This window comes from Cibotium barometz, chromosome 40 (genome assembly GCF_041138505.1).
Source record: "Cibotium barometz isolate CiBa-2024 chromosome 40, ASM4113850v1, whole genome shotgun sequence".
In the NCBI taxonomy this organism is placed as follows: domain Eukaryota; kingdom Viridiplantae; phylum Streptophyta; class Polypodiopsida; order Cyatheales; family Cibotiaceae; genus Cibotium; species Cibotium barometz.
In genome coordinates, this window is record NC_141085.1 from 40698040 (window position 1) to 40710686 (window position 12647).

General features: G+C 43.7%; 1 protein-coding gene across 1 annotated transcript; it reads left to right on the plus strand.

Moving 5' to 3' along the window:
- The first annotated feature begins 1567 nt into the window (after positions 1-1567).
- On the plus strand, positions 1568-6914 carry LOC147615500 (mitogen-activated protein kinase 13-like). The gene is made up of 6 exons (XM_086779601.1): positions 1568-2994; positions 4095-4224; positions 4344-4481; positions 5562-5894; positions 6029-6212; positions 6309-6914. The coding sequence occupies exons 1-6, from the start codon at positions 2795-2797 to the stop codon at positions 6494-6496; spliced, it is 1173 nt and encodes a 390-aa protein (XP_086635727.1). The 5' UTR covers positions 1568-2794; the 3' UTR covers positions 6497-6914.
- Positions 6915-12647: the final 5733 nt, after the last annotated feature.

Here is a 12647-nt window from a genome sequence, read left to right on the forward strand (position 1 = left end):
ATTAGCTAAACCCTGTGAAAGTTATATAGCCCATTGATTTACAAAATCTTATCAATGAGGTTTCACAAGTGTAAGGGGCCATTTCAAGTTGCACATCTCGCTATATTGATCGGTTACACAAGGTGCATTCACTATAGGATAGGAATGTACAACCATAATTCATTCCTACGCTCACCAACGTGTTCTAAGTGACCACCTTGTAAGAAGAGTGATCACTCTTCACAATATGTAGATGTTTATGAACCTTACACGGACAAGACTACCACGTTTCTTGACTCAAATGGTTGGACAGTCACTCATCATGTCGTGCCACATGCGCATAGTGTGTTCACTCTCCACACACCCCTACCCTATGGGGCACACCGCACTCCTACACTGCCATAGTCCTAGCGCATGACCTATATAGGGTAGATGTGTTGGAAAAGCATTTGCTCAATGATCCACCTCATGTTGTTCTGCGGGTGACGGATGTGCTTTATTTTGTAAGGCACACCCGAGAACCCGGTAGCTCCTAGTTTAGACATTGGATGGTGGCTAAGTGTGGCAAGATGGTTAGGAGATGACTTATGTAAACTTGGCACTCCACCAAGTAGGATGTATGCGTGTGTGGGCTATGTGACCGCATTAGGTGTGAGTGCTAGATAGCAAATCGAGGATACATTGTTCTTAGGTTGCGGGGCCCATTTTGAGGGCCTAGACGGTCTCAGATGGCCGTGAGAGCTGCACACAATCCCTACGGATACGAGACCATGTTGTGGTCTAGTATGGTTCTGGTCGGTTGATCCTTTTGGATCAAGTTGTGGGTTGGCCGATGTGACCGACCTACATCCATGCCGACCCTGGGTGCTTTATATAAACTAGTTTGGCAGCCTTAGTTCATCATCGAGTTCATTGTGTTCAAGCAGTTTTGTAAGCAAGACATCCTCCGTCTAGATATTGCCTTCTTACCTAGAGGGCCGACGCCATCAGTTTATAATCAAGTTTTTGCCAGTAGTAATATTGTTTACTCTCTACTTCTTTCTCTGCAATTTAGTGCTTTGTATTGTATTGATCTAGCTTCCGCTATTGTGCATTCTTACAAGGTGTGTAGGCAGAATGTACACAACATATAGAGGTATGCATGCCTATTTACATATTGACACAACCCTATCTTCAGGGGCACTACTCGTAGAATGTGTCGCACAGGGCAAGGGGCACGGGTGTATGGAGAGTGATCACAATTTGCAGACTTTGTGGAGTTTACCTAGTCTCTCATCACCACGAGGTAGGGATTTGAAGGAGAGAGTGAGCACCTTTCACACAATTAAGACATCTTGCCCGGGTGACGGGGGCGACATAGGGTAAGAAGGTGTGAACACTGAAAAATGTGAGGATCTCTTGGTTGGCCGGGCTGCAGAGGGTGGGGTGTGTGAACACCGGAGTGACTTTTTAGCTTTTTTGATTGGTCAAAGCACGTGCAAGGAAAAAAACACATTTTTGGTAATTCAATTTCAATTATTTAATTTTGTATATTCGTTTGTGACATGACAGGTCATTATTTATTGTATTTATGCAGCGGCTTAGCCTCTGTGTTGGGAACAGTTGGGTCACCCAATCTTGACTCAAGAAGGACGTGCTTAGGGATTATTAACCGTGGGGCGAGCTTAATTACATGTCGTTATCTTAACCCGGCGCGCACTGAGCAGCAATTAAGCCTAATCTTCTCAGGCTTACTTTTGTCTGATTAGTAGCACTTCTACTGCAGGTGAAGATTAATCTTAATCCTCTGTGCTTAATAAGCTGCCACTAGAAGTTTTGGAGGGAGAATTAAGGTTAATTGGCTGTGCTTAACCCTCATTTTGATTGGCAAACGTCATTTGGGAGAGCTTGCTAGCACACCTGCAGATGCGATTCGGGGCCCCTTAGAAATGAGATTAACCTTACATCTGATCTTATTAGCGCATTTTATTGGTAGTATTAAGCTTCATTCTCAATGCTTTAACCTGATTTTGTCTTAAAGCCACATTTAGGCCAGCTTCAGCAGAAGTGCCGGTAGGATTAAGCTTAACCTTGACATCTTAGCACTCATTGAAACCAACTCCATTAAGAAAACTTCATTTGGGAGAGCTCATGAGAACAGAAGTCCAGTTGGGATTAAGCTTAATTTTCACCTCTTAGAAGTGATTAAGCCCGAAATTCCCAGGAAAACTGCATTTTGGAGCACAATTGTGAGTGGAATTAAGCTCGATCTTGACTTCTTAGCAGTCACTGTGGCTGGGGGAAATTGCATGGGTGAGCTAATTAGCATAACTGGAGCGGAATTAAGCACAGTATTACCTTCTTAGAAGTGATTAAGCCTAAAGCTGATTGGAAAACTCCAGTGGCATTACATCCTAAGAAATCGTGATCTAAGAAGGGCGATCAAGCCTAAGAGGAGTGATTAAGCCTAATCTCAAGCTAAGAGGAGTGATTTAGGAATGGTTAAACTTCAGCTTCACTTAAGAGGAGTGATTAAGATTAATCTCAACCCTAATAGAAGTTTTATAGCCTAATCTTGATCTATTGGGCGCGATTAAGCATAATTCTGATGTAAGAGAAGTGATTAAGCCTATTATCGAGCTAAGATATATGATTAAGCCTGGTCTGGACTTCACAGAAGTGCCTACCTTTGATGTAGGAGAAGTGATTAAGCTTAATCTTGACCTAAGAAGAGTGATTAAGCTTAATCTAAGATCATTTGGGCGAGCTTATTATTGCATGAAAACCACATTTTGGATTGCAGATCTGCACTAAAGGGTGAGAAAAAAGTGTGAAAATGCAGAATCAGAACGATTATTTGCCCTCGTATGGAAGCGAGGGCGTTGCGTTGGCCACTGGAGGGAATGGGGTTGCAGGGCTTTTCACACACGGGGGCAGATTTATTCAATACAACCTGTTTGGGAACCTCTTTGATGTCACGGCCAAATTCAGACCCCCTATCAAACCCATTAGCCGTGGCGCTTCTGGAATCGTCTGGTAATTAATCATCACTTAATTTACTCCTTAATCTCATTTACCCCACCCCTACATCATTCATTGGCTTAGTAATCATCTGTTTTACTTTGGATTTTCGTGGGTTCTCACTCTTCTGTTGAATTGATGTCGTGTTTTCCTGGACTTTTCTGGTTAATCATCTCGTAATCCCCTCCTTAATCGCATTATCTTCCAACTCCTAGTTCATGTAATTTCATTTCTAATGGGTTCTCACTTTTTATCATCGTTTTCATCATACATCCAGTGGCGGATTGTTTATGGAATTGTGTAATAAGTTATCTCTTAATGACCCCCTTAATCTCCTTGACCTCACTAATCTCATCACCTGAATCATACCACTTGGTAATCATCTGTTTTTCCTCTGGATTTTCATGGGGTCCTTTGTTCAATAAATGTCAATATTTTCATCCATTAATGATGAATCTGTCTGGTAAATCATCTTTACCACGTACTTAATCTCACTATTCTCATCACCTGTCAAATTTTATCAGGGTGTTCATGGGTTCTTACCCTTTTGCTCAATTCATCTGAGTGTTCTCATCAACTAAAACGATGGTATTGCTTGATTAACAATCTGCTTTTGTCTTGAATGCAAAGCTTGAGTTGCTCTTAGCATCGATTTATCATTTGAGATTGCTAGGCAGTCATCTGTTTCACTCCTATATACAATCAACCTCTCTGTTTTTGTCAACTAATGATGGGATTGCTTGTTAATAGTTTGCTCTTGTCATGATTCCAGAAGGGGCTACTGAACATGAGAATGATATGTTTTTTAATTTAATCTAAACATGGCATTGCTTGGTATAAGCAAATTTTTTAATCATGGAATTTGCTAATGATATATTCTTAGAAATCAATCATGGTATAATGGCATCTTTCAATCTCAATGTATGTGGATATCATGTATGCGGTAACGATGTATGTGGATATCATGTATATGGTCATGATGTATGCATGAGCATTGGGATATATAATGCAAATGCTTCTAATGGATATCATGTATGTGGGGGGGTGGGGGGGGTGGGGGGATTTAGAATTATTATGCAGATTATTTTAAAAATGATTGTGAATTTCATGGCCAGTTCTGCTTTGAACGGAGAGACAAATGAAGAGGTTGCTATCAAGAAGATACCCAATGCCTTTGACAACATGATTGTGGCGAAACGGACCCTCCGGGAGATAAAGATCTTGGGGCACATGGATCATGAGAATGTGAGGGCTGGGTCATGTGGTTCTCGCTTCTGTATTTGATTTCAACATTCATTTGCATGTATACCATGGTGCCTTAGATATGCATGGGATGTTGTAATTAGTGTGGTTTTCATGCACAGATTCTCGCTCTCAGGGAGGTGATACCCCCTCCACAAAGGGAGAAGTTCAATGATGTATACATAGTGACAGAGCTGATGGACACAGATCTGCATCACATCATCAAGAACAGTAAAGACATCACAGAAGAGCACTATCAAGTAAGTGATCAGAATCTAACACTCGAATCTGGTTCTACTCCTTGATTATATGAAGGTCATGATGTGTCCATGGGGTGTGTAGCCTAGGGATGAAGGCATAGTTGCATCAACATGGCATTTTCATAAAGAAAACTCTGCATATAAGCATGGGGGGTGTATGCCGTTTAAGACGTATGAAATTACCTCAACAAGGAGACGAGGGACTCTAGACGTTGCAGTATGGCTTATTGGTAAAGGGCCAAGGCATACTTCAACTACTCTCACGACTGGCTCATGTCAAGGCCGTTACTCACACTTTATCCCCACACACACACTGTTTTTGTCACGGGATTAGTTGACAACCTCTGAACTACTCCAACCAAGCTTAGAGCTGGTCCCACGAAAATCAAAATGAATTATAACCCTACATAGCAAGCAAAATTGATTTAGTGTCTCACAGTAGTGTGTTTGGGTGCATTAAAACACATTGAGCCTCTCCCATCAAGAAAAAACAAACCTCAAATGATGAAGAAGAGGTAAAGAAAAATTGCCACATAGGCAAAGTCCCCCCAGAAAAACTAGGGAGGCCCCTCTCTTCAATGTGACTTGGACTTGGCAAGCAAAAAATGTCTTGCTTCAGTTTTGGGTCTCTTGCAGACTTACTTGACTTTCCCAATCAAATTTCACAAGGGGAGTCATCATGGGACAGGCCTTCTCAGTCTATGCATGTGCACAATACAGCATTATGACGTGGTGTATTGATCTGTGTTGAATTTGGGGTACATTCGAATAGAAGCCGTATTGCTGTATTGATCACTATGGGTGAAGGGTTTCGCCACTCGAGCCATGGACCTCGCAAAGGACCGGGGTTTGATATTCCAGCCTGAGTGTGTAGCCTGGTGGTGAAGGTTTTCTTTGCCTAGGGTAAGGACCTGGACACACTATAACTAAATAATATATACCCCTGGAAGAAAAAAGTTTGTAATGTAGGTAAGCTTTAAGTAGACAACCTTCAATGTGGGTAAAAGCTTTGATGTATGCCTTTTCAGTTTGGGCTAGAATGCAATCTCATAGATTTACCAACTTGGCCATCTTATACAGTATTTTCTATATCAACTGCTCAGAGGCCTTAAGTATATCCACTCAGCCAATGTGCTTCATCGTGATCTCAAACCAAGCAACTTGTTGGTCAGTGAGGACTGTGACCTCAAGATTGCCGATTTCGGGCTCGCAAGGACATTCTCAGAGACAGATTTGATGACAGAGTACGTAGTTACAAGATGGTACAGATCGCCTGAGTTGCTTCTCAATGCACAAGGGTACACTGCAGCAGTTGATATATGGTCTGTTGGTTGCATTCTCATGGAGCTATACAACAAGGTGCCTTTATTTCCGGGGAGGGATTATGTCCACCAATTTCGATCTATCACAGAGGTTTGTGTTTAATCATGAGATTAAGTGCTTGTGAGTGCTAATTGATTAGTCTTACATGTTTTTGATTATCGCTAACTTGTGAGCGTGCATGTGCGCGCACATGAGAATTGATCATATTTCTTGGTGTGATGAAGTTGATGGGTTTTCCAACTGATGCTGATCTGGGCTATGTGAGAAGTCAGAATGCCATAAGATACCTTCAGCAGTTGCCAAGGCTCCCAAAGCAACCTTTGGCAGAAAAGTTCCCACATTTGCCGCCTCTTGCAGTAGACCTAATCGAGAGAATGCTTGCCTTTGACCCAACAAAGAGAATCACAGGTAGATTCAAATCCTTTTATGTTGTTTTGCCATGCACTGTGGGTGTCAATCATTGTAAAAAAGAATCACTCCGAGATCTATGATGTATGCTGCCAGCTGAAGAGGCACTGGCTCATCCATATCTGTCGGCAATGCATGATGTGACCGATGAGCCGACCTGCCCAACACCCTTTAATTTTGACATGGATGAACAATCTCTGTCTGAGGAGGACATCAGAGAGCTTATCTACCAGGAGACCCTTGTGTATTATGATCATCAGAGGCATCACATTGCACAGCAGTGATGGGTTTTTTCAGTGTGGAATGGCGTCATGGATGGGAAACCGTACACAATCCTCTGGTAGTAGCCGTACAGGATAAAGCAGCTTATCTTTCATCTAATAACTTTTATATAAGAATGCAAGGTCTCATATAGATTTTTCCAGAAGGGTTCATTGATGTGCTGCAATAATGTTTCACAACAATTCAGAGATGGGCTTGAACTAGGGGCGATGCTTATATAATTGGATGCCTTTTCTCAGATCAAAGGAAGCTTTTGTTGTATTATGAGTAAGGGTACACTTCATATCACAACTTTGCCATATTTTGGCTATCTGCCAGGAAGCTGAGTTCCTCTCACATACGTCTCTACAGATGTAATTTGACATGTACTTTATATGGCATGGATAGCCTATCTTAATAACATAATCTTGGTTTCACTAACGGTTTATCAAGTTTAATTTAGCATGAATTGTACGGCCACATTTATGTGCAAGCATATGTATTAGGACTCTAGCTTGAACCCTTAAAAGGCAATGACAATAAGGATATACATGCAAGCGAGGATGTGCATTATTACTTTTTCATTTTTTTCCAGAAAAAGATTCTTCTATTAGTCATGAAAGAAACAGCCGCAAAAGCGCAAAAGCGGACTACAAAGTAGATCTCAAGTGGAGCGATATGTACAATCCTTCAAAGAGGTATAATCAGAGAAATGAGAGGGAGGTGTAGCATGCGCCGAGCTAGGACCATGTGAAACAATGGGGCCTTTTCTTTAAACCTGAGTTTAGTGAGTTTAGCAATCCTTTAAAACAACATACATGAAAACTGAAAATAGATGTAGTAGAGTCGACACTAGATGGGGTCCCGAACTACCCCCCCCCCCCCCCCCCCCAAGCAGGAGTATTTGCTTTATTTCTTCTTCTGGAGAACTGTAAACAAGCTGAACTGTGTCCACAAGACTGAGCGGACAAACTGACTGACCGACCGCCAAACGCAAAGGGCTGCCTTGGGGCTGGCCTTAGGGCTTGCCCCCTTCTAGATGATATGAAACTACATGCTCCTAATGCAATCTACTGCTATGGTTGACCTCTACATGCTCCTGAATGATGAATGCTTGCTGAATTCTCCACAGTGGGTTAAGAGGACTGACCTGACACTCTTAAGGCTGGGAGACTAACCTACGTAGCTCATGCTTGACATGTCCCGGACTAGGCTCACAAAGGGGTCACGGCATACGACAAATAAAACCCTAAAAGGTACTATTGAATCTTGCACTATTGATGAGCCAGTTTGTCACCGTGTACCACAGTGCATGAGTGCACGTGACATTCTCTCCTGCTTAGCTTGGCGGCAAGTCGAGGTAGTCTGCCAATAACTGTGGATACTCGAGAAAAAATTCTTCATCTAGCCAAATAGCTTCATGGGTCCCTCGATCTTTGAACTTGGTGTAAAATTGCCGAAGACGTCGTCCAAAATCATGCTTCCAGTGGGTATAGAAGGATCTACTCAGGCTCTATCACTTTTGCTGCATCAACCATTTCTGGCTGTTGCTCTTCTGGAACATTCTGCAATGAAGGTCCAATATAAGGCTTTAACCAAGAGACATGGAAGACATTGTGCATCGTCCAACTATCTGGCAATCTGAGTTGCATGGCGACGTCGCTTATCTTCTTTATGATGGGAAAAGGACCAAAACTTCTAAAGGACAACTTTGGACAGCGCTTGCCCATTTGCTTGAGTCTTTGCTTCATGATCCTTAAATAAACCCATTCACCTTCTTTGAAATTGACATCTCTCCGTGACTTGTTTGCTTGTCTGGTGTACGCCTCCTGAGCTTTCGTAAGATGCTCTTTGACGGACAACTTTGGACAGCGCTTGCCCATTTGCTTGAGTCTTTGCTTCATGATCCTTAAATAAACCCATTCACCTTCTTTGAAATTGACATCTCTCCGTGACTTGTTTGCTTGTCTGGTGTACGCCTCCTAAGCTTTCGTAAGATGCTCTTTGACGGACTCGATGATGGTTGAAAAAAATTGTCGTCTTGTTGGCTTCCAAGGAAGGAGAGATCATCCTCGTCAGAAGAGATGAAAATATTCAACCAAAGTCTGTCTCGTTACGGAGTTCTGCCAACACTGGATGAGTGAGTTGTCATTGAGAATCGCCTATACCAACGGGAGATGAAGCTCCCACTTCGATTGCCGATCATGGCAGCTTTAAGCACATCGAAAGCCAACTGATTGTAAATCTCAGTTTGGTCATCGGTCTAGGGATGGAATGCACTGGACAATTGCAATTTGAATTTTGTACCAAAGTTGTCGAACAGAGCTCACCAGAAGTGAGATGTAAACTTTGGGTCCCGATCTGAAGTAATGGTCAGTGGCAAACCACAAACTGGGTACCAATGTCAGAGAAAGAGCTGGGCTATATCTTCTATTGTGGCCGTCTGTTTGCATGGTATAAGCATACAAAATTTACTGAACCTGTCAACTATCGTCATTCACTGAGTATTCCGAGATCCAGTAGATGCGGGAAGGGGTCCAACAAAATCCATCGAAATGTCGTGAAACTGACCCTCGGGAATGAGAAATGGCTAAAGCAACCCTCCGTGTTTGGTATGAGTTACTTTCACTTTTTGACATATGGGACACTGAGAAACATAGTTGTACACATCTTCGGCCAATAAAACGATCTTTCTAACTTCTCCAAGGTACTATTGATCCTGCAATGACCACCAACCAATGAATTATGGGCATCATGGAGGAGTGCCGGTCTTTTCTTCCTGAGAACACATAGTCGACCCTTTGTAAAAGAGCCAACTGTCCTAAATCGTGTAATGACCCAGTTCTGAATAAAGGGCTAGACTATAAGGAGTTCCAAAGTCTAGACAATCCACATACTATGTCTTCATACTGTCTAAATCTTTCCATGTATCTCTAACACAGTGGACTCCTAGACTGCCTGAATACTACCTTTGTAACTCAGAGCGTCTGCTACGGGATTGTTCTTACCCGGTACATATGCAATCATTCCTCCAAACTGTTGGAACAACTGACTCCATCAGTGTTGTCTATCGCTCCACTGGGCACTTAGGATGGTTTGCAACCACTTCAAGGCCTGGTGATCTGTCTTCACAGTAAATTCCCTTCCATAAAGAAAAGGTTTCCACTACTTCAAGGCTGTGATAACCCTTAGCAACTCTTTGTCATATTGTTGTAATATGCCACTAGTCTGCCTTCCTGTTGCAAAACTGCTCCTATGGCAAGATTACTAGCATCAGTGATTACCTCAAAAGGGTCATCCGATGATGCCAGCTTGAGAAATGGTGCTTCGGAAGTTGCCTTTTGCAAAGCAAAGAAAGCCTCTAAAGCCTTATTGGTAACTAAAACTTTCTATCTTCTGGTCTTCACACCCTTGAGTAAATCTGTCAATGGCACGGAAAGGTTAGAAAACTGATCCATATGCGAGCTCTATGCTTGGCACAAACCCACAAAGAACGTATCTCTTGGGCTATCTTTGGAACGTCCCAATCGAGGATTTCCTTTATCTTTTCAGGATCAAGGCAAATGCCATCGGAACCGATCACATAGCCCAGGTACTGGACTTCTTGAACTACAAATATGCTCTTCTTTGCATTAATGTAGAGTTCGTTGTCTCGCAAAAGCTGCAAGACCTTCTGCACATCCTTCACGTGCTGCTCTGCGGTGGCAGAAAAGATAAGAATACCATCCAAAAAAATGAACAAACGTATACAGAGGCCCAAAAACATAGGGCAGAGAGAGTCATAGAAGATGCCATGAGAGGCTATTGTTACGACCCTGTGTTTTTCTCTTGACAATATGCAAGCGTGCACAGGAACAAGGTGGACAATGTGAATGGCACCAGTTTGGGGCCAAATGATTAAAGTCCCTTCTCATAGCCCATGGGGACAAAGGTTGGAGGGGACAAAGGATATTAAAACCATTATAAATAAAAGAATACCCCTTTTTGAAGATCGTGGCCTTTTTTTGGGAGGGGTTACGCTACTTTTGGGGCCGGTGTGCTTTTTGGCTCGTGGGTCGGGCCAGCGGACTTGGGTGCTTTCTCTTTGACCATTGGTCACCAAGGAGCACAGGCGGGCAGACTGCAGGGCAGCGCACAGCTCAGCAGGCTCACCCCCTCTCTCTCTCTCTCTCGCTTGGCACACGGAGGGCTAGACTGCATGCGCACAGGGCTGCACACATTTCTCCCTCCTCTCTTGGCTATTGGTGTTGGTGAGCTGCAGACAGTTGTAGAAGGGGAGGTGCAGGACTGCACCTTCTCTCTCTCTTGTGGAAGGCTGCACAGGACTGTAGGTCTCTCTCTCTATCTCTCTTCACGGGCAGCTGCAGCCAGGAAGAGGCATTTTTCTCTCTTTTTGAGGAATGTCAGGGCTGAACTGCGTTTTCTCTCTCCTTTGGAAAGGGAGTGGCCAGACTGCAGGTAGTGCACAGAGATGAACAGGCTTTTCTCTCTCTCTCTCTCTCTCTCTCTCTCTCTCTCTCTCTCTCGTTTGGAAGAGGGGCAGGGAGAACTGCAGGAGGACCAGAGGACTGTTTTGAGACGGTTTATGGGCTGTTTTTGGTTGGCTGCAAGTTCAGCTGTGTGCTTGGGTTTCCGGCTGCAAGTACTTGGATGTGTTTCTTGGCATGGAAGTGATGCAAGCTTGCATGGGTTGATGTTCATGGTGCAGATTGTTTTCTTCCTACTTGAAAGGAACAGAGGGACCTGCACTTGTGGTGTAAGCCCAATGGAGCGTGCAGTGACAGATGCAACCATATCGACAATGACAAAGATAGAGAGAGAGAAGGGGGAGAGAGAGATGGGAATAGGGGATTTACACAGTACACCACACTGAGCGGGGAACAGGCCATGCCCCCTCTTCAGGAATTTATTTCAAGAACAATCCATGGGCTTTTCCAAGCCAAGACCAATACAACGAATGAATACAATATCAAACAAAATATCGATGTCGAGATCGGGCTGAGGTCGATGTCGAGGTACAAGATAAATGATGCTGAGCTCACTTCGAGAATGACCCACAAGAGACTTACACCGGGCTAGTACCAAAATCCAACGAGTCCCACTGATGTTCCCAAGTATCCACCAAAAGCTCTTTGTTCTCAATCCAATCGGACAAAGGTAATCTATGGAGTGCTAACACCAAAAATAATGAGAAGGTGTCTTCCACCAAGTAACTTCCTTCCTTCAAGGGTCTAGAGAGGTTGGTGATGCTGAGGCAAAATACCACGTGGAGTCGGATGCTGAAACACAGAGGTGTAGGGTGGCGATATTCACCGGGCAGCAAGCAGAGGTGCTGCTGATGGAGTTGCTGCTGGTTGGCTCTTTTAGACTGTGCAGGCAGACGTGTGTAGCCCTGTGCGTATGCAGTCTAGCCCTCCGTGTGCCAAGCGAGAGAGAGAGAGAGAGAGTGGGTGAGCCTGCTAAGCTGTGCGCTGCCCTACAGTCTGCCCGCCTGCGCTCCTTGGTGACCAGCCGTCAAAGAGAAAGCACACAAGTCCGCTGGCCCGACCAGCCTGCCCGCTTTTCCACGAGCCAAAAAGCACACCGCCCCCAATAATAGCGTAACCCCTCCCAAAAAAAGGCCATGATCTTCAAAAAGGGGTATTCTTTTATTTATAATGGTTTTAATATCCTTTGTCCCCTCCAACCTTTGTCCCCATGGGCTATGAGAAGGGACTTTAATCATTTGGCCCCAAACTGGTGCCATTCACACTGTCCACCCTGTTCCTATGCACACTTGCATAATGTCAAGAGAAAAACACAAGATCGTAACATACCCCTCTTGAAAAATGGCAAGCGTTCTCGATTGCACTCCACGGCATAGTAAGGCATCCAATGAGCAAAGACGCCTCATATGATAAGAATAATTGCCCTCAAGTGCATCTGGGTGATGAAACAATCATCCTGCACAATATGGGTATGTCCTCGCGTCAAAGTGACAAGAGACTCTTTCTTGTTCCATATGAACCTGCAGCAAATGTCTAAAAACCAAGTGGAAACACATAACCTGTGTTAGCCCCAAAAACAAAACCATGCGTCATTCCACATATTACACACACATGCATTCGCAAGCAATATGCTCCTCAAGATGCTTTACCCACTCTAAAGTAACAGTCTAAGGACTGCTCGCAAGTT